Source organism: Plecotus auritus (assembly GCF_963455305.1).
Source record: "Plecotus auritus genome assembly, chromosome: 8".
Classification (NCBI taxonomy): Eukaryota; Metazoa; Chordata; class Mammalia; order Chiroptera; family Vespertilionidae; genus Plecotus; species Plecotus auritus.
The window spans coordinates 94,445,065-94,470,709 of record NC_137782.1 but is presented as its reverse complement, the minus strand read 5'-3'; the positions used below and the strand labels follow the sequence as shown (position 1 = coordinate 94,470,709).

General features: G+C 47.9%; 2 protein-coding genes across 7 annotated transcripts in view; both read right to left on the bottom strand.

The window, feature by feature from the left end:
- NPEPL1 (aminopeptidase like 1) overlaps positions 1–16,139 on the bottom strand; it is a 153,442-nt gene extending 137,303 nt beyond the window's left edge. For 3 of the 4 annotated variants that reach the window (XM_080686197.1, XM_080686195.1, XM_080686196.1), the window contains exons 1-6: positions 15,941–16,139; positions 15,265–15,450; positions 14,716–14,886; positions 11,712–11,801; positions 11,152–11,233; positions 9,380–9,522 (exon numbers count right to left, since the gene is read on the bottom strand). In XM_080686197.1, coding sequence (XP_080542323.1) covers positions 9,380–9,522; positions 11,152–11,233; positions 11,712–11,801; positions 14,716–14,886; positions 15,265–15,450; positions 15,941–16,090 — 822 coding nt within the window. In that variant the 5' untranslated portion in view covers positions 16,091–16,139. The remainder of the gene's footprint in view (positions 1–9,379; positions 9,523–11,151; positions 11,234–11,711; positions 11,802–14,715; positions 14,887–15,264; positions 15,451–15,940) is intronic. The other variant, XM_080686198.1, reaches the window with a different exon arrangement.
- The window catches only part of STX16 (syntaxin 16), a 35,774-nt gene continuing 25,452 nt past the window's right edge, over positions 15,324–25,645 (bottom strand). The window contains exons 9-11 of one of the 3 annotated variants that reach the window (XM_080686199.1): positions 23,129–23,188; positions 18,478–18,592; positions 15,324–15,450 (exon numbers count right to left, since the gene is read on the bottom strand). In XM_080686199.1, coding sequence (XP_080542325.1) covers positions 18,485–18,592; positions 23,129–23,188 — 168 coding nt within the window. In that variant the 3' untranslated portion in view covers positions 15,324–15,450; positions 18,478–18,484. Of the gene's footprint in view, positions 15,451–18,477; positions 18,593–21,841; positions 22,160–23,128; positions 23,189–25,645 lie in introns of those variants that run through there. The other 2 variants (XR_013961527.1, XM_080686200.1) reach the window with 2 other exon arrangements.

Genomic DNA, 25,645 nt, shown 5'->3' with positions numbered 1-25,645 from the left:
TATGCACCCAATATAGGAGCACCTAAATATATAAAAAAAACTTCTAGAGGAATTTAAGGGAGAGATAGATAACAATACAGTCATAGTAGGGGACTTTAACACACCACTGACTTAACTGGATAGATCTTCCAGAAAAAAACTTAACAAGGAAACAGTGACTCTAAAGGACACACTGGATCGATGGATTTAATTAACATTTATAGAACATTTCACTCCAAAGCTGCAGAATATACATTCTTCTCAAATGCACATGGATCATTCACAAAGACAGACCACAGGTTAGGACACAAAACAAGTCTCTACAATTCAAGAAGATTGAAATCATATGAAGCATCTTCACAGATCACAGTGGAATAAAATGAGAAATCAACTACAGTAAAAACACTCAAACACATGGAGACTAAAGAGCATGTTATTAAACAATGAATGCGTTACCAATGAGGTCAAAAAAGAAATAAAAAACTTCCTGGAAAGAAAGGAAAATGAACACATAACAACTACCCAAAATCTCTCCTACACAGCAAAAGCAGTTCTGATTGGGAGGTTCATAGCACTACAGGCATACCTCAAAAAAAAACCACACAAAAAACAAAAAACAAAAAAGAAACATACAAACAAACAAAACACACACACAAGAAAAATCAGCAATAAATTATTTAACCCTATAACTTAAAGAATTAGAAAGTGAACAAGAAAAGCCCAGAGTAAGTAGAAGGAAGGAAATAATAAAGATTAGAGCAGAAATGACATAGAGACAAAAAAAAAAAAAATCAAGGAATGCAAAAGCTGGTTCTTTGAAAGGATAAACAAAATTGATAAACCACGAGTAAGACTCATCAAAAATCAAAGAGGACCCAAATAAATAAAATCAGACACCAAAGTGGAGAACTAACCTCTAACACCACAGAAATACAAAGGATCGTAGGAAAATACTATGAACAAGTATATGCCAACAAGCTGGACAATGAGGATGAAATGGACAAATTCCTAGAAAAATACAACCTCCCAAAACTGACTCAAGAGAAATCAGAAAACCTGAATAGGCCAATAACAACTGATGAAACAGAAGCGGTAATAAAAACACTCCCAGCAAACAAAACCCCAGGTCAGGATGGCTTCACAGGAGTTTTACCAAACATTCAAATAAGAACTAACACCTATACTCCTCAAACTACATCAGATTAATCCAAGAGGAAGGAACACTTCCAAATTCATTTTATGAGGCCAGCATCATCGAAATTAGAAAACCAGTTAAAGACACAACAAAGAAAGAGAATTACAGACCAATATCCCTGATGAACATAGATGCTAAAATCCTCAACAAAATAGTAGCAAATTGCATACAGCAATATATTAAAAAGATCATACACCACTACTACCAAGTGGGACTTATTCTGGGGATGCAAGGCTGGTACAATATTAGTAAATCTATAAATTTGATAAATCACAGAATCAAATTGAAAGACATCAAACACAAGAGGTTATCAATAGACACAGGAAAAACATTTGACGAAATCCAACACCCATTTTTTATAAAATCTCTCAGCAAAGTGGGAATAGAGAAAACATATCTCAACATAATGAAGGCCATATCTGATAAACCTAGAATGAACATTATACTCAATGGGCAAAAACAAACCATTTCCCCTAAACAGGAACAAGACAGGGATGTCTGCTTTCACCACTCTTATTCAACATAGCACTGGAAGTCCTAGCCACAGAGATCAAACAACAAGAAGAAAAAAACGGCACTCAATTGGAAAGGAGGAAATAAAACTCTCGTTATTTGCACAGGACATGATATTGTACATAGAAAACCCAAACACTCCACCAAAAAAACTACTAGATTTAATCCATGAATTTGGCAATGGAACAGGTTTCAAAATCAACATCCCAAAATCAATGGCTTTTGTATACACTAATAGTGAATTCTCAGGAAGAGAACCTAAACAAGCAATCCCATTTACCACTGAAACAAAAAAATTAAGATACTTGGGAATAAAATTAACCAGGGAGGCAAAAGACCTGTATTCGGAAAACTACAGGACACTGAAAAAAAAGAGACTGAAGAAGATAGAAACAGGTGGAAGAATATACCGTGTTCATGGACTGGTAGAATCAAAATCATTACAATGTCAATACTACCTAAGGCAATCTACAGATTCAATGCAATCCCTATTAAAATACAACGGTATATTTCACAGAGCTATAACAAATACTCTAAAAATTTATATGAATTTAAAAAGACCCAGAAAGGCTGCAGCAATTTTGAGAAAGAAAAACAAAGTTGGAGGAATCACAATACCAGATATCAACTTATACTACAAAGCCACCATAATCAAAGCAGTCTGGTACTGGCACAACAACAGGCATATTGACCAATGGAACAGAACAGAGACCCCAAGCCATTACGCCCAATTAATATTTGACAGTGGAGGCAAGAGCATACAATAGAGTCTAGACAATCTCTTCAATAAATGGTGTTGGGAAAATTGGACAGATACGTGCAAAACAATTAAACTAGATAACCAACTTATACCGTAAACAAGAATAAACTCAAAATGGATAAAAGACTTAAATGTAAGTCAGTTAACCTTAAAAGTCCTAGAAGAAACCATAGGCAGCAAAATGGCAGACATCTCTTGCAGCAATATGTTTACAGATAAATTTCCTAAGGCAAAGGAAACTAAGGAGAAAATAAACAAATGGGACTACATCAATATACCAAGTTTCTGCACAGCAAAAGAAACCATCAACAAAACGAAAAAAAAACCCACTGTATGGAAGAACATATTAGACAATGATACATCTGATAAAGGGATAATATCCAAAATATATGAGGAACTCATACAACCTTATGAAAGGAAGACAAAAAAGCTAATTAAAAAAATGGGCAAAGGACCTAAATAGACACTTCTCCAAAGCGGACATAGAGATGGCCAAGAGACATATGAAAGAATGCTCAGTCACTGATCATCAGAGAGATGCAAATCAAAACCACAATGAGGTACCATCTCACTCCTCTCAGAATGGCTACCATCAACAAATCAACAAATGACAAATGCTGGCAAGGATGTGGCGAAAAGGGAACCCTAGTACACTGCTGGTGGGAATGCAGACTGGTGCAGCCATTATGGAAAACAGTATGGAGTTTTTCTCAAATAATTAAATATGGATCTGCCATTTGACTCAGTGATCCCACTTGCAGGAATATATCCTAAGAAACCCAAAATACCTGTCAGAAAGAATGTATGCACCCCTATATTCATAGCAGCACAACTTATAATAGCTAAGATCTGGAAACAGCCCAAGTGCCCATCGGTAGATGAGTGGATGCAAAGGCTGTGGTACATTTACACCATGAAGTACTATGTAACAGTAAAAAAGAAGGATCTCTTACCCTTTGAGACAGTATGGAGGGACCTGGACTGTATCACACTAAGTGAAATAAGTCAGAGAAAGACAAGTATCACATGATCTCACTCATATGTGGAATCTAAATAACAAAATAATCGGATGAACGGAGTGGATCCAGAGACATGGAAGCTTGGAACAGTGTGGAATCTCAGAGGGAAGGTTGGGGAGGGTGGATGGGTGGGTGGGAGGTGATCAACCAAGGACCTTGTATTTATATATGCATGGCTCATGGACACAGACAATGGGGCGATAAAGTCCTTGGACAGGGGCGGGGGCAGGCTGGAGGGGATCAATGGGGGGTGGGGGAATGGGTAATATGTAATACTTGCAACAATAAATAATTATTAAAAAAACACAACACAGAACAGTGGGATGTCCAGAGCTGCTGCATTCGCAGTGGCCATGCTGTTATGTAAAAAGGGCCAGCATGGCTTGGAGACTAGGCTGTGACCTGGTCCCCAGACTGCCCTGGGAACAGGCCCACTTCCTTGCACTGGCATTTAAAACTGGCACCATATGGCCTCATTGGCACTTTTGTTCTCAGCTCTCTGCTTCTCCACGTCACTTTCTTGAGCCATCCACTTGGGATAATGTGAAATTTTCCCAAATGTCACTGTCACATCACCAAGCCCCCCCTCCCCGCCCCCGCACACACACACTGGCGAGGACACCTGCAGTCCCACCACCCTGCCCATCCGTTGGCACCTCCTGGGTAGACCAGTCTAATGAGAGGCCGCTGGAAACAGAGGTGCCTTCCTGCAGCAGTGGTAATTGTGATTTTCTGTAAACTGTGGAGAGTGGTCACATATTTTTACATTTTATAGGCTCCCAATGCTAATTGACAAGTTCATATTTTAAATTAACAGCAGGTCATCACATATAAGGATTCGGGTCTGAAATGTACCGAGCAATGTTTTGAACCTTTATTGGATTACATGAGCCCGGAGTTTTAATGGAAAGTATTTTTAGGTATAAACTGAGCTGCTTTTACAATTAAATTGAGTGAAAATGACCCAGCTAGCACTATTGAAAATAAGCTGTCTCTTTTGACCTAAACTGCGAGAAAGCACAGGACTGTTTAAAAGGAAAAATAGGGTCTCGGATCTGGAAGCAAACCACTTGCAAAATGGCCTATAGGAAAATGCTCGAGATGGTCACTGGAAGTGTGTCCCTGTCACCGGCGCAGCCTCCCAACCGCAGGCAGACAATACCAAACCACAGGGGTAGAGCTGCTCATTGTGCTTGCTTTGCAGCACCCCTGGGCCCGTTCCTCCTTTTATCAGAGAAATGATCCCCATCTGACACTCAGGTGGCATTGCCTTTTGCACTGGGCTGACACTTGCACCTGTGGACCTCAAGTGAGAAGTGGGCTGCAGGTGGCACAGAGCACGGCGTGGCACCAAGTGAGCTGCCGGTGCCTGGCCTTGGCTCCAGCCTCCAGGAGAGAAAAGCACTGCCCATTTCACTTGCGTTTCCTTGCTGAAGCAGTTAAAATTATTAACTTGAAAATATCTCAACCACTGATGCAGCCACTTTCCACATTCGGTGTGACGGAATGAAAGGACTCGCAAAGCACCCGAGGGCTCAGGTTTATGGCTACCAGCTTCACGCTGGCCCCACGCACAGCCTCAGCAATGCGCCTCCATCCGAGGATGGGTTTGTTAGAGCAGAGGCAGGACACAGCCTAGAGTTCCCTCTTCGTCTGGCTTCTGTTCTCACCAGCACCCTTCTTCCTTGAAAGAACAGCTGACACACGGTGGTTATTCACACATAGGTGTCTGGTAGCTATTTTCACAAAAATGAACAAAGCAAGCCTCTTACTTCCACAAAAACGGTCCCATTGTTATTTGTTGCTAATGGTAAAATTTGGACTTTTAAGAAAAAAAAATCAGAATTTTGGAAAACTTCTATCTGCCTCCAGCTTCTGAATACTCAATGACTTTTTAAATGAGATGAAGGGTGATATTAAGAAATGTGACTTAATGAAAGGTGTCAAGCTTTAGAAGTCCTGCATAATTCTACCAACAATGTCTTTCAAATGACCCAGGCACGCTATTACAAAGTCATGCATTCCAAGTTCAAGCTGGACCACTCAATTTTAATGTAATAGAGCATAAAAGTTCACTGGCATTGTTTCAGGTTCCACATTAGAGTGAGCCTTTGGGAGCCACTGCTTGAGGAGTTTTGGTGTAATAGCAAGACGAATGGCCTCAGTTCCTTGAATTGTATACCCTACTTTTCCCTTTCCAACTATGAAGTGAGTGAGGCCAAACTTCCTTTTTACATTTGACTGAAACAACATATCACGATACACTAAACGCAGCAGGCACGTGGCACTAAAGAGATTTGTAGAAATGTAACATGATGTCACTCTCCTTGCTAATTATTTTCCACTTTGGAAAATATAGTTATTTTATAGCATTTACGTTAAATGCAGGTTTAAAATGGGTTTATATTATTTTCATTTCTTAAAAATCTTTACAGATGTCCCCTTTTTATCCCCCCATTACCCCCCTCCACCCTGTTCCCACCCCACCCCAAGCCTTCACCACCCTATTGTCTGTGTCCATAGGTAATGCACATATGCATATAGGATCTTTGGTTAGTCTCTTCCCACCACCCTTCCCTCTGAGATTCGTCAGTCTGTTCCATGTTTCCATGCTTCTGATTCTATTTTATTCATCAGTTTCTTTTGTTCATTAGATTTCTTGGTCATTTATTTTGATTTTTAGATTAAATTATTGATAGATATGTATTTACTGCCATTTTATTGTTCATATTTTTTTTCTTCTTCCTCTTCTTAAAGAATACCCTTCAACATTTCATGTAATACTGGTTTGGTGGTGATGAACTCCTTTAGCTTTTTCTTGTCTGTGAAGCTCTTCATTTGACCTACAATTCTAAAAGATAGCTTTGCTGGGTAGAGTAATCTTGGTTGTAGTTCCTTGCTATTCATCACTTTGAATATTTATTTGCCACTCCCTTCTGGCCTGTAGAGTTTTTGTTGAGAAATTAACTGACAGTTGTATGGGTACTCCCTTGTAGGTAACTAACTGCTTTTTTCTTGATGCTTTTAAGATTCTCTCTTTGTCTTTAACCCTTGGCATTTTAATTATAATGTGTCTTAGTGTGGGCCTCTTTGGACTTAAATGAATTAGTAAATATATCTTTAAAATTTCCCTGTTTTAATTTATTGTAGGGGAAATATCTACAGACATCACCCTTATACACAAAACTTCTTTGGATCCATAATTATTAAGGATGTAAGAGGTTCTGAGACTAACATCTTTGACACCTGCTAGCTCATGCTGATCCTGATTTGTCTTTGAAACCTTTGGAAATGGAGCTATGATTGTCCCTGCTAAATGGGGAGCTGGTGCCACCAGCAAAATGACTAATTCACAGGAAGCCGCTTCTCACTCTGACCCTCCAACAAGCCAACATCAAAAAGAAGCCTCTGATCCCAGGAGAAACAAACCCACAATTCTACCAACCGGCACTCAGCTGCCTCCGGGGCAAGGGTGGGAGGGAGGGGGTAGGCCAGCAACAGGGGACTAGAGAGGTTCATTGTCTGGGGAGAACTTAAGAGCAGTAATAAACTGACTAAAAGTCAGTGATAAATTCTTCCTCCCAAAAAAACCTATAGCTGGTAAAAGTGAGTCCTAATCATCTAAATAAAAGCTTCAAATTGCCTATTTTAATTACTTATCCTTTTAGAAACATTATTCTAATGGATGGTAATAACTGCTGGCTTCACAGCTGGCCCCACACTCACAGCCTCAGGACAGCGCCTCCAATCTGAGGACCATTCCTAACGGTCAGAATGGTGTGGGCTGGCTTCCGTGTCACAGTGTCCACGGTGTCTGCAGTGCCACATGCTCCTGCTCTCAAACATGGACTCAAAGTCAACCCAAGGGTGCCATGAGCTCATGCTCCTCGCCTCTCTAAACCTAGGTGAATGCATGGAGTTGTGTTTGAAACATTCTTACTCCACGGACATTTGAAAGCTGCTAGAAGCAATCTCAGAGAACTGAACACACGGTCAGTATAGCAATTTCTGGAGTTTCTTGGGAAACAGAGATTTTAGCAGACTTCATCAAGAGATTCTTATGCTAAAGACTGTTCCTGAGTATTTGTGTATGTTGCTTCATGTCATAGAAACTCCTCAAAATGAAAATGAATAGTGATTTATGGGCCATGAGTGAAGACAGACTGACAAATCTGGTGCCTTTGTCTATCTAGTGATTGTAAAAAGGTGAAGATCTTTTCTGATTAAGTCATTGACAGATCTGCAGATGCCAATGCCTGAGAACAAAACTACAGCGGACATCTCCTAATACAAACAATATGGAGGGATACATTTTTTTCTATTAAAAGAATTATACCCTGGCTGGTAGCTCAGTTGGTTGGAGTGTCATCCCAATACACCAAGGTTGGGGGTTTGATCTTCAGCCAGGGCACATACAAGAAGCAACCAATGAATGCATAAATAAGTGGAACAACAAATGGATGTTTCTCTCTCTCTCTCTCTAATACATAAAAAAGAAAATAAAAAATACAAATTACATTAATTCTATTTAAAAGTGTTAATCCATTACTGTTTTCTTCATTTGTACTGTAATATTTATTTTAAGAGTTTTTACTGGCATGAAAATACGTATGGAATTCAATAAAGGAGAATTTGCTGTCGGTTAATTCACTATTGGTGTGTGCTTTTTAAAACCCTTATTATAATTAGTTTCATTTCCTGATTAGTCCTGAAAATAATTTTGTTGTTTAAAGAAGGAAGAATGTTATAAATCAAACATAAAATCAAACAAACAGATCATCCACGGTAGGAACCAAATCACTAGACAGGCTAGAAGTACAAAAACCAGTAGCACAATGCCTACCCTAAATAGTTCAATGTCTGAGAGGCGGCAGGGAGTGGTGGGGCTTGTGGCAAACTGCAGGATGTAGGCTATATCCATGGGGTCAGCCACCACTGGGCAGTGGCAGAACGCCACCAGGGGGGATGCAGGACAGGCATGGCCAGACCTTCTGAGTTTATAAAAGGTCAGAAATCCAGTCTTTTGGGAGAATTCTTCCTGTTTTTAAAAGTTGGTAACTAATTCAAATGTTAAAACACCATTTGGGCCAACAGGACACATCTGTGAGCCACGCAGGCAGCCAATTTTCAGTGTCTGCTCTGTATGATCTCACTTGTCCTCTCCCTTCTAAAGCTTTCTCTCGGGGGTGGTTGATTCTCCTCCTTTCAGACTTCCTTCTGAATAAATTTCACATGTCTGCTCTTTCTGAGTCCCTCCCTAGTCTTTGTCCCTTAGAGCCCGGCCCAGGCCTGGTGCAGTATGTGGGGTGAGCTGATGAAGGTGGCTGGCTCTGCCTGTGCCCAGCTGGGTGTGGAGGAGGGCAGGCCTCTCAGAGGCCAACAGACAGGGGCACAGATTGACATCTCGCATGCATCCATCCCAGAGACAGCGAACTCCAAAGGCCACCCACAGACGTGACTGCTGAGACCTCAGCCTCATAGCCACACCCCAGGGGCTTGCCTCTGGGCCCACATCCCCCTGGCTTCACCTAGTGGTCTGCTTTCTGAGCGGTCTGTACAGACCACCCCTGAGCATTCAGTCCCTGGAAACCTGCTCATTCATCTTCACGCAGAACAGAGATGCCTGATTCCTTGCATGCTGCCTCCCCAGTTCCCCCAACCCCCCTTTCATCACTTCTGCAGCTTGCTTCTAGATCCTATCCAGACTTTCTGTTTCCAGAACCCTGTTAGTGGTGGGGCACGTAACTACCCCTCTCAGAAGGGGAATTGGGCCCACTATCTCCCTTCCCGAACCCAGCTCCCCAGAGGTACGCCCAACACCACGCTCCTGGCCATCTTCCTCGGACACGAGAGAGCCGTGCACCCCCTAGATCCCCTGCACCTGGGACTGCATGAGAGCGGCCAGCATCTCACCTTCCCTTTGATGCTGAGACCCCCGGTGTCATAGACGATCCCTTTGCCAACCCAAGCAATGGTCTGGGTGGCTCCGTCGGGGGTGTGGCTGAGGACGGCCAGAGCTGGGGGGTGGAGGGCGGCTTTGCCAACACCATAGATTCCTACAGGAAGCACAGGGAGGGGCAGTCAGGCTCAGGTTGAACCGAGCAGAGGAGACCCAGCAGCCCGCCCCCCCCCCCCCCCCCCCCCCGGCCCAGAAACATCAGTCCCCCCACAGGAAGTATCCTTAGGCTTTGGGGTATTGCTCCTGGAGAGCTGTGCTGTCCAAGCTGAGCTCCCTGCCCCCTTTCCTGTCCATGGCCAGCGGGGGATGAGGCATGCAAATTAGTTCCAAAGCTCTGGACTGCAAACAAATTCTATGCGAAGCATTGTTAGGCAAGAAAACCCGCTGAGAAAAAAATATTGTATCGTTCCCAGAAAGAAATGAACAGGATTGAAGAATGAAATGATTTTTGGACAATGCTTCAAGGTTGCTCCAGCCCACGCTTGCTCTCCCTTCCCTGAACCCTCCGTGCACTCAGCACACTGCACCACCCTTTCCAAGCTCACTCCAACTACTGCCTCACTGTTCAGTTTATGCCCCATCATGCCTGCCTTGGGCAGAGTCCATGCCTTGGGTCCCCAAGTAACTGAACTGAACTGAACGATCACAGCAACCAGGACAAGAGCCAATAATGGCTGCCTGACAAACTCCTACTCACCCTGCAAGACCCACTGCAAAGGACCCCTCCTCTGTGAAGCTTTCCCCTACAGAAGTGGCCTCTCCCTCCACTTGTCATTGGCACCTCTAAAGTGACCTCCTCCCTAAGTATGGCCAAGATCCTGTGTCTCACTTCTGCTTGGAGGTGGTGCTGAGACACCAACTCCAAGATTAGGTTACAAGGAGACCTTGCCCTGAGGGAAGAAGCTACTGCTTTGTGAGCCACTGGAGGAAAGGCCTGCATGGAAAGGAGCAGCCAGTGAGTCCAAGGCCTGCTGGCAGAGCCATGAGTGTGCCTTGCTGGGAGCACAACCTCAGGCCCAGTCAAGCTTTCAAATGATGGCTGCCCCAGTGCACATCTTGGTGGCAGCCTGGGAGAGACCCTGGCCCGGTTCCCTACCCACAGAGCTGTGAGATCATGCAGCATCCCTTTCTGCACTACCTCCTGGGGTAACCTGTTCTGAGGCCACAGAGAACAAAGACAGTGACCCTCCTCCAGCCAGTCTGAAAGCACCGTGTCCTGGTCATCACTGCACCGCCAGGGCCGGGCAGCGGGAGAAGATGGGCCTAGTTATCAGGGAAGTCTCTCTGAGGAGGGGGCTTTGAGCTGAGGTGTGCAGGGTAGGACAGCCCTGCCTGAGAGTATCTTGGGAAAACATATCCTAGATACAGGAATCTGTAGTACAAGGCCCTGGTGTGGACGTGACTGTATGTATTCGAGGAACAGAAAGTCCCTGATGAGTTGGCCCAAGGACCAGGCCAGTAACACGTGAAGAGGCTGGAGAGGGAGCAGGCGGGGGAGGACTTGGACCCTACGGCTTCCAGAATCTGAATCAGAACCTGAACCACTGCCTCCTTTCTCCCCAGTGACAGTCTGCTTCCCAGGGTCTGGTCTTGGGGTTGGACACAGGCCGGTTTCTTTCAGGATGAAGCTTGGGACGACACACCATGTGCCCATTGCCACTCTGCCAGCCAAGTGCCCTGGAGCACTCCCTGAGGCCCAGTCCTGCAAGGACCAGCCCTGACCCACCTCCAAACCCTCTGGTCTTCAGCTCCTCATCCCGGATGATGGTTGGGGCGATCCCCAGATCTTTTCCAACTTTCTTAATCTCCTGGATGTGTTCGTGGAAAAAACAACAACACAAAGACACGTGAAGACAGCTTAACTCAAGGCGAGGCGGAGGCTCTAGGCCAAGGACTAGCTGATGGCTGCACGATGGGGGAGGAACCAGGCTTGGAAGCCAGCGGCTCTGAGTCTCTTGCTTTGAGTGTGATTAAACCCAGGAGAGAAGGCTGGCCCTCCAACTTTGCAATTTCCTGCAGCTCATGGCTGGAGTTCTGCAGAGGGGCCTTCGAAAGAGGCTCTGCCCCGCGCCGCCTCCCCGGCCTTGGTTGAGGCTGCTGGCCCCTGAGAGCTGGGCGGACAGTAGGTCTTTGTCTGCAGCAGCCCCAGGCTTCCCCAGGCAAAGCGCAGAGACTATGAACACTGTCCCTCTCTGGCCCTCAGCTTTCCTGTGACCCTCCCTGGGGTCTACTGATACCCACCCCATCCTGGTCCCACCCCCTGGCCTGACCCCCAGGGCCACGCACCTCAAGGAAGGTGTCTGTGTTCATCTCATTGCAGGGTGTGTCCACAATGCGGGCTGCCAGCCGTACGCCTTCCGTGGCATTTGTCAAGCACTAGAAAAAGATATAGGCTGTCATAGGGCTTTGAGACCAGGTAGAAGGGGGCTGTCCCTCCTTGTCCGTTCCCCTGGTGACTGAAAGGCATCAGAGGCACTCGTCACCTGGGGGAGGTTGTGGGGCTGCTGACAAAACAGCAAGGGGCAGGTAGAGGAGGAAGCAAGAGTCAAGCTGCCTGCTCTCACTCCCCAGCTCCTGACCCACCCAGCAATCTACAGAATGCCAGTGACCCTTCAGCCTGGCTAGCGTCCGACCTGGCACTGTAGGGGCCCACCTTCCTTTCCAAGCCTCCTCTCCTGCTACTGTACTCCTCACAGCAGCAGGTGACCCTTGAGCTTGGCCTGCTACATGTCCTGGGCATTCCCACCTGTGGCCTCTGCCAATCCCCACATCCTCTCTCAGGGGGAGGTGCTAACCTCTATTAAGAACATGACTGAGCCCCTCAAGACACACTGTTGAAGCCTCAACCCCCACTGGGATGGTATTAGGAGGCCTCTGGGAGGTCAACAGGGTGGGGCCCCTTGATGGGATTAGTGTCCCAACAAGCACGCTCTCTGCCCTGTAAGGCACAACAAGGAGGTGGCCGTCTGAAAGCCAGGGAGGGAGCCCTCAGCAGAACCAACCCTGATCTCCAACTTCCAGCTCCAGAACTGAGAGAGGTAGATGTCTGTTGGTTAAGCTGCCTCGTCTGTGGTATTTTCTCATGGCAGCCTGAGCTGACCAATACACCCTCTCTTCTCTTCTCTTGAAGACCTCAGCCATCCAGAGGCACTGCTCAGAGGCCACACCCCCAGAAGCTCCTCTGGATCTTTCCAGAGTAAAAGCACTCCCTGCTGGCCCTCGGGGAGGCATTTTTCTGACCTGAGCCCCTTGTGAGTGTGTTGTAGACCCGAGCCCATCCTTGTTTTCCTGGTCACCTGATGCCATTCTGCTCTGAGACAGGAGCGAGGGAAGAAACAGGCAGACCTGCCTTGTGCAGCCCATCCTCCACCCAGCACCCCAAGCCGGCCACCACAGGTACTTCAGGCAGGGGCACACCCATGTGTACAGACCCAGAAACTGGCTGCCCCACCCCCACCCCACCCTGGCCTTTCAGCTGAGAACCTCCCTCTCGCTTTTGCTTCTGCCCTGACCTGGAAGTTTTCTGCCTTCTCTCATTTGTCTCTGCCCCACTCCATCTCCCCAACCACCCCCAAGCTTCAGACAGGCAGCGATATTAAAAGAGAAAAGCCGTGCAGGTTTAGCGGGGGTGCAGACAGCATCATGTTCATCTGCGCCTTTTCTGGCCCCACGGTGTCAGGGAGGGTAGGCTCAGGGACAGCGCCAGCCCACCACCTTCCAGGCCCTGACCAATTGCTGCGCGAGCTCTGCCTGTTCCGAGGTAATTAAACCCCAAAGCCTAAAAGGCAGAGATACAGGACTTGACAGCTCAGATATGAGATGTGCCTGTGGGGTCCTGGTGACTGTCAGCGGGCTCTCCCCAGGGGAGGACCAGGTCCCCACCTGTGGGCGTCACACACAGAAATCCATTGCTCATCTCTGACGCAGCCCGTGGCCGCTGTCTGGGAAGTGCGTCAATGCCCTGAGACTGGTCTCGAAGGAGGCCAGGTGGCCGCCTCACAGACCTCCGGTGAGCAAGCTCTCCCACGCAGCTGACGCGGGTCGAGGGCAGAAAGCACACAGAGCCATGTGGACTTGGAAAGAGCTTGTACCTCATCACCTCAGTTCCCTCACCACACACACAGGATCATTCATTCCACCCATGCTTATTCGAGCACCTACTATGTGCCACATTGGATTTAGAATCCAAAGATGTCCAAGAGACTCGAGTCCAGCAGAGACCCGAGTCCAGCAGAGACCACAACATGCCCTTCCATTCAAGGCTACAGTGACCTGGAGGAGACCAGGAAGTGGATAGGGGCTGAGGAGGCCCCACAGTGAGGAAAAGGCCAGAGATCAGCACCACCTGTGCTCACCATTCTAGACAGACAGCGGCAGCAATGAAAGACTGACTCTACCCCTTGCTGGAGTGGCCCCAGAAAGTCACCTCATGTCTCTGAGCCTGTTTGCTCAGCTCTACAATGGCAATAACAACAGGACCCACCTCACAAGGGCTGTTGTGAAAATTCAGTGATCTGACAGGTGAGTGTGCACACATCGGCTCAGAGTAGGGCCTGGTACCTGACAAGCACTTGGAAGACACTGGTGCTCGTGTGTAAGGCAATGGGGAGGGACCCAGGGGCAGCAGGACCAGTTAAGGGACCACTGCAGTGGTCCAGGTGAGCAGGTGTGGATGGGGCACCCCGAGGCAGTGGGCAGTTGAGCCAAGTCCTGGGAAATCATGTGTCAGATCAGGCCTCTGCCCTCCAGGAGCTCCAGAGTGACAGTGACCACTTTCCCGAGAGAGAACGGTGAGATGGGGAAAGGACAGCGCAGGTGTGGCTGCTGGAATGGGACTGGAGGTGGAGAGGGCAACGGCACATTGGTGGGATCTGAGATGGTCACACCACAGGGGAGGGAAGCTGACACTCAATCCATACAAGGCCTTCTGAGTTGGAAATCACTTCCGGCCTTGCTAGTTCACAAAGGGTTGTCCTGAGGTTCCAGTGAAATAACATATGGAAAAATATGCCATAAAGGGGTATGTGACATGTATGTGCACAGGATTACTAGCATCCAAACATGAAAGAGCCTGGCACTGCTTAGGTGCTCAATAGACACTAGCTGAACAAAACCACATCCTGAAAACAAAGAGCACCCTGAGGGAGAGGGAGCCCGCAGCCCTTAGGAAAGGCCTCTGGGGCCTCCTCAGGAATGACAGCAGCCCAACCATCCTCCCCAAGAAGGGAGACAGCGCTCCCCAGAGATTCCTCCCAGCAGCCCAGACACTGCTGAACATCCAGACACCCACTTGCAATGTGGACACTTCCACTGGCCCGTTGTCTTGTCCCACCAGGAAAAACTCCACTGTGACCGTCTTCTTCTCTGTGCGTCTGGAAGCACCTGAGCGGTGGGTGAACAGCGGAAAGGCTCGGGCCAGGGCACAGGCAGAGGCGAAGGCATCAGCCTGCTCGCAGACCATCTGCAGCACAGAGAGGAGAGCTGTGATGAGGGCAGGTAGGGCAGGACACAGGCCCCAGGGAGCTGCACTCAGGCTCAGAGGCCACCCTGCATCCAATGTGGACACAGGAGGCCCAACCAAAGCCTTCACCCCGCGGCCTTCCCCAGGACCACTGCCTCACAACCTGACAGTAGACCCGAGTCTGGATCTGAGTCTCAGATGTGCCTACAGAACTGTTCTGGGGGAAATGGCTTCTCTCTAACCCCGAGTTCCCCTGTGTGTTAAAATCGGGGTTACCATGCCGGGCTGCGGCAGCTCTGAGTTCTGTGGACCATGCTGCAGTCAGGCAGGACTCGGAGGCAGCCCTGCAGGTAGGAGCCCTCCTCTCAGACCACTCACCACGATGCACCGGTGCGTTCCTGGCGGCAGGCAGGTCCGCACAAGCCTGGTGACGAAGTGCGCTGCCGAGGGGCTGTTGTGCCGGCTCACCCGCGAGGGCAGCGCGGCCACGGTGGCGCAGTTCAGGTAGAGGGGGCAGCTGTCCGTGGGGTTGGGGTTGAGCGTGCTTAGAGCAGCCTGCCACAGCTGGTTGGGAGGGAGAGAGACAGAGCGAGATCAGACTCCGTCTGCAAGGTGACCCCTGGTGTGGGCGCTGCATCACTAGCCGGACTAGTGCAGCGCCCGAGTGGAGTGTGGCACCTCGCTACCTCAGTGTGTGTGCTGGCACAATGCACTTTTGTGGGGCTGAGCAGTGCGACCGACAAGGCCAGTTTGGGGGCTGCTTTACTTCGAACGCAGGAAACCCACGCTGGGGGGGGCCCATCCAGGTGCCACTGGAAGTGGGGACGAGTGGGCACTGCCATAGGGCCTGGAAGGAGGCAGTTCCTTCGAGGAGGCCCTGTGCGCGCGAGCTGGTCGCGTCGAGGCGGCGGCCTGGGCCTGGAGGCTGGCCTGGCGCTGCGCCCGGCGGGAAGTGGTGGCGGCGGGGGTTCGGCGCGGGGATCGCACAGGCCAGGCAGCCTCCGCGCCCCCCGCCTGGACCCCGCGTCCTCAGCTGGCGGTGCGGCCCGCTCACCTCCTCGGTGACCCGGGGCTGCAGCTTCCCGCGGACGTGGCTCCAGGGCACGCGGTGCAGGTGGGGCAGCTGGCCCAGCAGCAGCAGAGGCCGGCTCTGCGGGTCCGCGTCCCCCGCGCTCGCCTGGAACTGCAGCCCCACGTTCGCCATCTTCGCCGCCCTCGGCCCCGCGCCGCCTGCTCCGCTCGGGCCTCGGCGCCGCCCCAGCCCTGCCCTGCCCGGCCCCGCCTCCCCTGCCGCTCCGGGCCGCTCGCGAGACGTGCAGGGCCCGCCCGGAGCGCGAGGGGGCGCGAGGGGGCGGAGGGCTGGCCAGCGCACGGAGCGGACCCAAAGGTCCAGCCCCAAACTCCGAGCAGGCCCCAAACTCCAGGCCCTGAGCCCCACAGGCCTCCGCCCGAGCAGGCCCCAAATCCTGGCAGGCCCCCAAGTAGGTCCTGCCCTCAAAGCCGGAAGCACCGCCGCAGACGGCGCTCTGGCGAAGGTCCTGGCCTGCAGCCCACAGGAGCCAGCGGACCTCGGCCTTGACCTCCAGCAGGACCTGAGCAGACTCAGGCCCAACTGCAAGTCCGCCCCAGCAGTGCCCACCGTCCTGTGTACATGAGCCCTGAGCAGGCCCAGCTCCTACAGGAGGCAGGCCCCAGGAGTCTCTGAGGACCCCGTGGTGACCCTGGGGGACCCACACAGGCAGGCTTGCCCTACCACACCAGCCTGGCTCGGGGTGGGATGGGCATAGTGATTTTTGGACCAGTGCCAGCTCCAAGTTGTTAAAGCCCCTGCCTGGCAATGTCAGGGCTCTCCTTCCTCACTGAATGGGTTCCTCCATAATGCTCATACCTTTGCTATGTGCCAGGCACTGTCCTGGAAGTGACAGAGGGTGAAGGACGTGGCCTTCCACCCAGGCTGCTGTGTCTGGGGTGGCCACTTATAAATCCAGGTTATTGCCTTGTTTAGTGGGGGGACCCCTACCCCCCCCCCCCCCTACAGCCTGGGCAAGCCACAGGCTCGCCATAGGCTCATCCAATTTGGGGAGAGAGGAAGGTATAGGAGAAGGGGGGGAAGTCAGTGGTTTACAAAACAGCACCCGAGTTATCTGTCATTGAAGAGGGGCGGTGCCTGAAGGGTGTTGGGGGCACCTTGTGGATGGTGGAAGATGTTGGTGAGGGTCCTAGCTCCTGCTGTGGCTCAGATACAAGATTTGGGGATTGATGACCCAGTTGTGGAAGCTGTACCCAAGTCATTTAAAAATAAAAATGTTACCCATCCTGCCCACGGCCCAATATCCGAAGGCCTTTTGGTTGGCATCCCTCTTCTTACTGTTTCCTTTTCATGATCAGCCTTTGAAATAGCAAAGCCAACTCCCTAGTGTGGCACCCAAGGCGCTCAGCCCCTCTCCCGTCTCCCTCTTCCTCACTTGCAGTCCAACCACAAGCCACACTTTCACTTCCCTGCTGCTCCCTCCCTGTTCCTTGGAAACACCCCACTAGATACGAGCTTCAGCATTCTGCAGGCAGGTCTTTTTGTCTGCTTTCTTCTCCAGCGCCTGGCACAGAGCAGGTGCTCAAAACACAGTTTTTGAATGGCGCAATGAATTCCTTCGAAACCCTCAGCTTTCCGACATAAAGTCGGTGCTAATTGGATCTTATTTTCTTCAAAAGATTTTGCAGCAGCTGAATGTTTTCACACATTTGTAAAGGGTATGAAGAGCAAGTATTAAGATCTATCACTCTTTTCTTGTTTGCAAACACATTGCAGACAAGCGCAGGGCTTTCTAGCAGGGGTGAGGCAACAGGGGACCGTCCCAGAGGGTGAGGGAGGTAGGCTGTGCCTGATGGATAAAACGGGACTCCCACAGGCAAACAAGACAGGGGAAGGCATCTAAGTGGGGAGAGGCCCGGCAGAAAGTGCAGACCCAGGGTGTTCCCGGAGACACCCTGGAGAATAGAGAAGGGGAGGAATGGGTGATGGTGGTGGGTTGGGGAGTCTGAATCACTCCATCTACTTTTGCAAACTGTGGAAGGATCCAAGAAGTATTTCAGAAAGCCAGATCCTGGCGCTCTGTGTGCGGGGAGCTGGAAAGGAAAGGAACTGTCTGTGATTAAATGATTTCGGAGGTTCTTTCCCTATAGATGGCCCCAAGACAGGACGAACAAGATGATTCAATGCAACCACATTTATTGAACACTTATTCCACACAAAGCAAGAAAAAAATGGGATGTGCTTGTTGGAAGCAGACTACTGATTCTGGTTTTAAGCCACCCCTGAATCAAAAGAAACCCAAACTAAACAGAACATTAAGGAATTATTCCACTTCAAATGCCTGACAGTTTCCTCAAATGCAGCCTGTGACAGACACAAATACCTCCCAGGAAAGGACACTTTCCACTGCACTTTCCAGACTTCAGACTGAGACAGGCGCACTTTGTTCAGATGCATTTTTATTAAGCTGTTAATCCACAGGTTGGAATATATTTCACCATCAATGAAAAACTCACCTTAATTACATTTTCTTTTAAAAATGCAAATGCAAAATAACTTACCAGATCTTTAATGCAATCCGAAAAGTAACTTAGGTGTTTGGTGACTTGAGACTCCTTCCAAACTCAAGTGGGTGTTCAGACTTAATTTAGGAATCGAGGAAAAGGCTAATAACTTCTGGAAGAAATCAGAATAAAGTTCCCAAGACTTATTAGGAAGTTTCGGGATACAGTTCATATTCTAGACACATTTCTGAATGACATCATGTAAGATGGCTCCAGGTGTGTGAGTTGTACATGCCTGTGTTCACTGCATGCTGGAGCTTACCTGCACTAAATACCCTAATCCCTGCTCAGACTCAACCCATAGCCACAAAGCTCCAGATCCCATCACACCTCATATGAGAAGGAAACACTGACCACCCACCTACCCTGGGATCACTTGTTTTATCTTTCTAGTGTTTTCATTTATTCATTCAATATAGATTTACTGAATATCAATTCTGAAGAGCTCCAGGCTGGGTCAGACTTGGGGGATATAGTGGGGGAGGGGTGTGGTTGTATGTGTGTGCATGCACACACACAGGCGTGTGGCAAGGGTGGGGAGCAAATACAGCAGTGAAGCCCAGCAATCCAGACACTGGGAGCCGAGTCTTGAGGATATTGGATTTGGGTCCTGAGGGTGAGGTGTGTGCCAGGCAGGCTGATCCCAGACAAGGAAATCCTTCAGCAAGGGCCCAAAGTACTAAAGGGTGTGGTCCAGTCCAGAACCGTCAAAAGCTCTAGTGATATGGGCTGGGCGTGGGATGTACTCCAAGCCAAGGAGTTTGGGGTTGACCTTGTGGGTAACTGCAAGCCAGGGGAAATGCCTCAGTCAGGACTGGCATGAAGTAGAGGTGGGGCTCGTGCCTGGGAGAGAAGGCCTGCTGTTTCCTTCTTCATAGGAGGAAGCCGAGGAAGGGCTCAGCACCAACCACCTGCATCCTTGGCATCCTGGGAGCAGCTGGCCTAGAAGGGAGCCCACCTGCCAGAACTCTGCCTTCCCTCACCTGCCCCCGCTGCCTGCATGTCAGGGAATGCCTTGGTCACACTCTGTCAATATTGTGAGATGTGGCCCTGGCCGGGTAGCTCAGTTGGTTGGAGAGAAGTCCCGTACACCAAAAGGTGGAAGGTTTGATCCCTGGTTGGGAGGCAACCGGTCAATGTTTCTCTCTCTCAAATCAATTTTAAGAAATTGTCAGACGTGCCACCTGGAAGATCTGCACTCAGGATTCCCCAAAGGATTGAAAAATGAACTAATCACCATGAAAATAACATTTCTCTAGAAACTCTTGAAAAATGCACTAACTTATGGAAAAGTTGAAAAGCTGGTACAAATTATACTCTTTACCTATATTCAGATATTGTGTTTTTTTTCTGCACCATTTAAAGTTACTTGCAGACACTTAATCCTAAATACCTCAGTGCATCTTTCTTAGGAACAAGGGACACAGCCTCCAACACCCCCCCCTAATCACAATAACATCCTGATCATATCCATGACAATTTGTCAATGAAGCAATGCTATTACCTAAAAAAAAAAAAAAGTCCACAATGGGATTTCTTGAGTTGTCCCAAAAATGTCCTTCATGGCCTTTTCTCTTAAAATCAGAATCCAAATAAGAATCAGGCATCTCACCTGGTTATCCCCTTTAATCCAGAACTGCCCCTGCCTTCTCTCCTGGAGGTCCCACAGGCTGGACTCTCCTGGTTGTTTCCTTATGTGAGATCTCGTGTGAATGTTTTTTTGGCAACAATACATATTGTTTCCCATGGCACCCAATCAGAAGCCACGTAACCCATGCAAGCACCCATTACTGGCCAAGGCTGGTTGCTTGGTTTCCACGGGTTCACATGGTGAAGATGTAAATCACCCTTCATAATTAATAGAATTAGGGTCAGTTTCCTCCTTTTAATGTGTAGTTTGACACTGAGAACAATAGGATGCTCGGTATCCAGCGGCCTTTCCCCCCTGGCTTTTTCGTGCAATGGTAGTGTCTGTCTGAATCAAGCATCGGCTGCGGCCAACTCCTCCTTCCACACACAGCACCTGCTATTTTTTTTAAATTTATTTTTAAATCCTCACTGAAGGAGAGAGGATATTTTTTCCATTGATTTTTAGAGAGACTGGAAGGAAAGGGGTGGGAGGGCAGAGAGAGAGAGAGACATTGCTGTGAAAGAGACACATCCATTGGCTGCCTCCAACACGTGCCCCAACTAGCTGGGGATCAAACCTGCAATCCAGAACTTGCAATCCAGGTATGTGCCCTTGACTGGGAATTGAACCCGAGACCCTCTGGTGTGCAGGCCAATGCTCTAACCATTGAAAATACGGGCCAGGTATCCATCATTCTTGTGTACAGACTTGCCAGCAGAGCACTGAGCCAGAAGTGAGCCCCGTGTGAGTGCGAAGGCTGCATGCTCAGGAGCTGCCCTGTCCCCATGGCTTGTGTGTATCTTCCAGTATCATGGCCCCCAGTGTACCCACGGAGGCTGCTGAGCCCACCAGGCCGGCTCCTTGCCTTTTTCAAACATTCCTATCTGTTTTTGAGCACTTCTGTCCTTTCTGGAACATTAAGATGATCCCTCAGCTCACTGTGTTCCTCCCTTGCCCAACTCTAGTGTCAGCCATTCCTTCAATAAATCTGTCCTATGAATCAGAACAATGGGTGTCTAGAAACCCAAGTTTGTGTGGGAGGTAAGCTCACTGCTCCCTAGTCATTGTTTACAATCCTTTCAGAGGCCAGGAGTAAGATTGGTTTTCTTAATCTCATGAGATCACAACAATTCAAACCCCACGCTGCCGCCACCGGGATCTGTCTCCATCTCCCACAGTGAGAACCCTGGTCCCAATCTCCCTTCTAGGGACACTCACTCGCCCTTTCCTACAACACTCAGCAGACAGCCTCCATCCCTGGCAATAGACTTAACACCTGAAGGTCAAAATTTCTCTGTTGTCTTGTTCTGTTCTTAGAATGCATCCCACTGATCTAGTCAGAATTTATTGGTTTTTGTGTGGTCTATCTGGTATACATCTAATTCCAGTACTCTTGTCTGTATTCAATGTAAGGCTTTGCTGTGCTCATTTCTCTTCCATTTCCATTTTTTGAATACATAAAACATTTCTATGGTTGAAACTGTAAAAAGGAAAGCTCTCGGGAACCTCCTGCGCCTCCCACCCTATCCTCCTCACTCATCCGTCCACAGGGAAGCATTTTTATTAGTTTTTTGTTTATCTTTCCTGGGTTTTCTTTTTTTCTTTTTTAAAAAAATACCAGGTCTTTTATATTCATGTATCTGACACAAAAGATAGCTCATTGCATGCAATCTTTTGCACTTTCCCTCAAAAGCACATTTTGTAATGTCATCTAAAGCTTGGTGTTCTTACCTTCCAATATCAGTGGGATTAGACACGGTGTTAATAAAAATGTACTCGGGGAGCCATTTCTTAATGACGAAAAACATTCCTTCTCACATCAGTTTCTAGGATGTTTCGATAGAACGAGGGGGCTGAAGGAGTTGTTCTTGGAGGTCCTTTGTCATTCTAGTAGTCTAAATTATTCTCCCAGGAAGGGCATGGTGTCGGGTGGCAATAACCCTCGTGTCTTGGGCACTGAATTCCTATTTACTTCTGAACACCAGCAAAATTATTTTTTTTGTAGTTGCAAAAGTTTTCAAGGGCATATGAAGACCTGAGGGGGCGGTGCTACAGGAAGGCAAAGAGAAATCATTAACAGACCGCATGCTGGTTCCACATTCCTGGAAACAGCCAGCATATGAAATGGAGATGTATAGAAAAGCAAGATGAAGGGCAAATGTGTATTTTGATGGAGAATTCTTTTCTTTAGAAAACCTTCCCTTCCAGGGTCCTTTAAGCAGGATGTTTCTCTAGAGCATTGAACATGATTCACTCTTCAAAACCCTGAGTCACACTTTTCCCAGAAACACCTTGTGTCAAACAACACCTCTATCTGTAGTGTCTAAATGCGGATCTTTTTAAAAAGTAGAAGGGTTTTGGTGGCTGAGTAGTGTGAGGAAAGGGTGGGGGAAGGAAAAATGAACCAGATTTGTTAGTTTTTCTAAGGGCCATGAGAAGGAAATTAAATTTTTCCTCTCACTAAATCTGAAGGTTCCATATTTTGGGCTGGTTCAAAGTCATGAATGAAAAGTATTGATACTTTTATTACAATGCAGGTTAAAATGCCAGATTGCAAAGAAGACCACTTATCCCTTCTTAATGATTTATGAAACTCGAGGGACATTCTAACCCAATTTAGCAAAATAAAAAGGACATTCCAATCAGGGTCGTGTCATGGTTCTAAGATCTTAGTAAATTCAGCAATACTTACACATTACCTATGAGAACCAGAAAAATACATTTTGAAGTCTTAACATGCTGGGAACACAGTATAAAGCACTATTTTAAAAACACGACTTGTTACATTATGAACTTGGCAGCCCATAAAACCTAGTGTATACACCAAGAGTTCCCCTCTTTTGTTTTTCTTTAAGTGAGAGGTTACACTCCATTTCCCAATACTCTTGGGGCTGTAGAAAAGGGAAGATGGGAGGTGAGTGGGGGAGAGTGGTTTGCTGGGACCAGAACTCTCCAGTGTGGGCTGCAGAAATTGGAAGGGGATGGAGCGATACAGATGGCAACCACTCGGAGACTTACCAGGTCAGGGTTCATGGTCTGCGGGCGTGCCCGCATTGTGGCCGAGGACCTCCGCAGCCCCTGTTGTGCAAAACACATGATGTGTGCCTGCGTGAAGCACGACAGAAGTGCTGAAGTTCCGTGTATATTTAATAATTAGCATGAACTGAAGGTACTGTCATTGTTTAACTCGGCCGACCTTTTAAATGGATAACCAACCTTGAGGCTTAATTGGATTTAAAAAAATCAATTTCTAGCCATGGCACAGTGTGGGAACGAAGTGCTACATTTTCGGGCAACTGTTAAATCAGTTTTGCTGGAGACTATGTTTTTATTATTTACGTTAAAATGACATGATCCATCTTGGTAGGCATTTTGTGCATAACATATACTTTTTTGAAACAGCCACAAATGCCCACGTATGCACACCAAGTCACGTCACACAGAATCATTCCTTTCCGCTCCGTGGCAGGCTTAGTCACCAGCAGCAATCTCTTCGCACCAATTACACGAAAAACCGAGCGAGGGATAATGACATACCACTGTCTGAAAACCTCTCTCAGCCTCAGTCGTGTCTCATCTTTGCAATAGGAAAAAAAAATCCTTGAGGAAGCTTTTACCAAATCACATCTTGAACATTAAATCTTTCTTGAAGGTCATTTAATTTTATGCAAAGAAATGAACAATTAAAATGGCAAAAGCAGTACTGGTCTTGACATGAGAACAGGGAAGATTCTAGTGCGTCCAGGGTTACACTAGCTGTGTGACCTTGGCAAGCCCGCACCTGGGTCTCCATCGACCCATCTGGAAAAGGGGCGGTTGATGAAACAGAGGCCTATTACAGTGTCCTGAGTCAGAACACCATGTTAAAAAATATCTGATTCCCTCAGCTCTTCTTCAGAGAAAGAGAACAAATGATGCAAACCCAAGCCCTTTAGCCTCCATTATGACATGTTTTTTATAAAATGAGAGAAATGGCGATTACTAATGGCAGAATTTGGATGATTAGCTAAAAGCAATTCTAGAATAATAGTTGACCAGCAGAAAACACTAAACCCAGGGGTTTATTCTAAGCCTGGTCTAAATGTACACTGTGTTGAATGCAGTTTCCTTGAAATGGTCCATTTTACCCAGATGACGAGCTCAAGAGCAGGCCCACACAATTACCCTGAGCATTCAGGACAGTGCAGAGAGCTCATGAGGACGACTGGACAAATGACTGTTTGCTTTTGCCTCCACTGGCCAGGTCACTGCACAAGTCTGTGCCGCCTGACTCTGGGAATGTTCCTACAGCGTAAGAAGACTCCACCATAGACTGGTAAAATGACGTCACAGGCAGCGTGGAGTGGGATGCAGGACACAGAGCCCACGGGTGCTGCCCATCGACCCCAAGTCCCAGATCTGAGCCACTTTCTGATGAGCTGCAAGTCTCTGTACGACCACCCGAGCCCTCACTGGTTCACTCTAATACCCATCTTTTTGAAAGGGGCTGTTTGCATTATATTTCAAAACAAAACTAAACTAAAACATCAGGCAACAAGGTAAGAGGTGGCATCTGGGTGGTCAAGGGAGTTTGGAGAGAGAAAATTTAGTTTTTAAAGGCTAACACAGAAATTGACCATTCAAGGCCCACATTTACATGCAGGCACAGTGCTAAGTTCCAAAATGTAGCAACATCAAATGAACCAAGTCTGCCTGTCTTAGAAGAAATGGAAACTCATGATAACTCATCAAAGAATCAGCACCTCCAAACCGCTATCCAACCCCCGCCACGAACTAATGATTGTCTTCCTGAGAAGCCACGTAAGCCAAGTCTCTCTACGTGGCTCCCACATTTTGACTAAAGTAAGGGACCTGATTATCTAAATGAAGCCAGTACATATAACAACATGGCATGCTTTCAATGCAGACAGTCTACACTAGGCCAGGTGAGTTGTTTGGCCAGGAGTACACAGATACAACAGACAGACCAGGAAGCATTCTAAGTTACTCAAACTTTGTGAAATATCAGAGTTCTTAGAGGATGTTCAGCACTGTCAGCAGGGTAACCCTACACCCAGACTGTTCTACAGTCGCCGGGACATTCAGGAGCAACCACCCGAAGACTCAACCTTCCAGTCACACCTGAGGGCCAGGCCCTGCAGGGTCTCCAGCTCTCTGCTCAATTGGCAATGTGCCCGGTTGTACCTGCACACAGGTACAACCTGTGTAGCACCATTTCAAGAGTGGTCCACCGAAACTCAGTTGGGAAAAGCCCGTGAGGTTACCACGCAAGAAGCATACGCACCCTACAGAGCTGACCTCAGCAGGATAGAGGTCTTCAATGCTATCACTGGTCTGGAATGTTCTTAAAGCCTATCCTTTGAGTGGATTTCATTATTGGGCAGAGCCAATAGGTTGTGAGAAGTTGGGGGAATATAATATCTAGTTAAAAAGGATGGGAGAGCATAGTAAGAGGTGTTTCTGTGCTGTGACCCCTCAATAGGTAAGAACTGGTTCTTGGTATGTATATAAAGCATAGATTTTCATAAGACAATT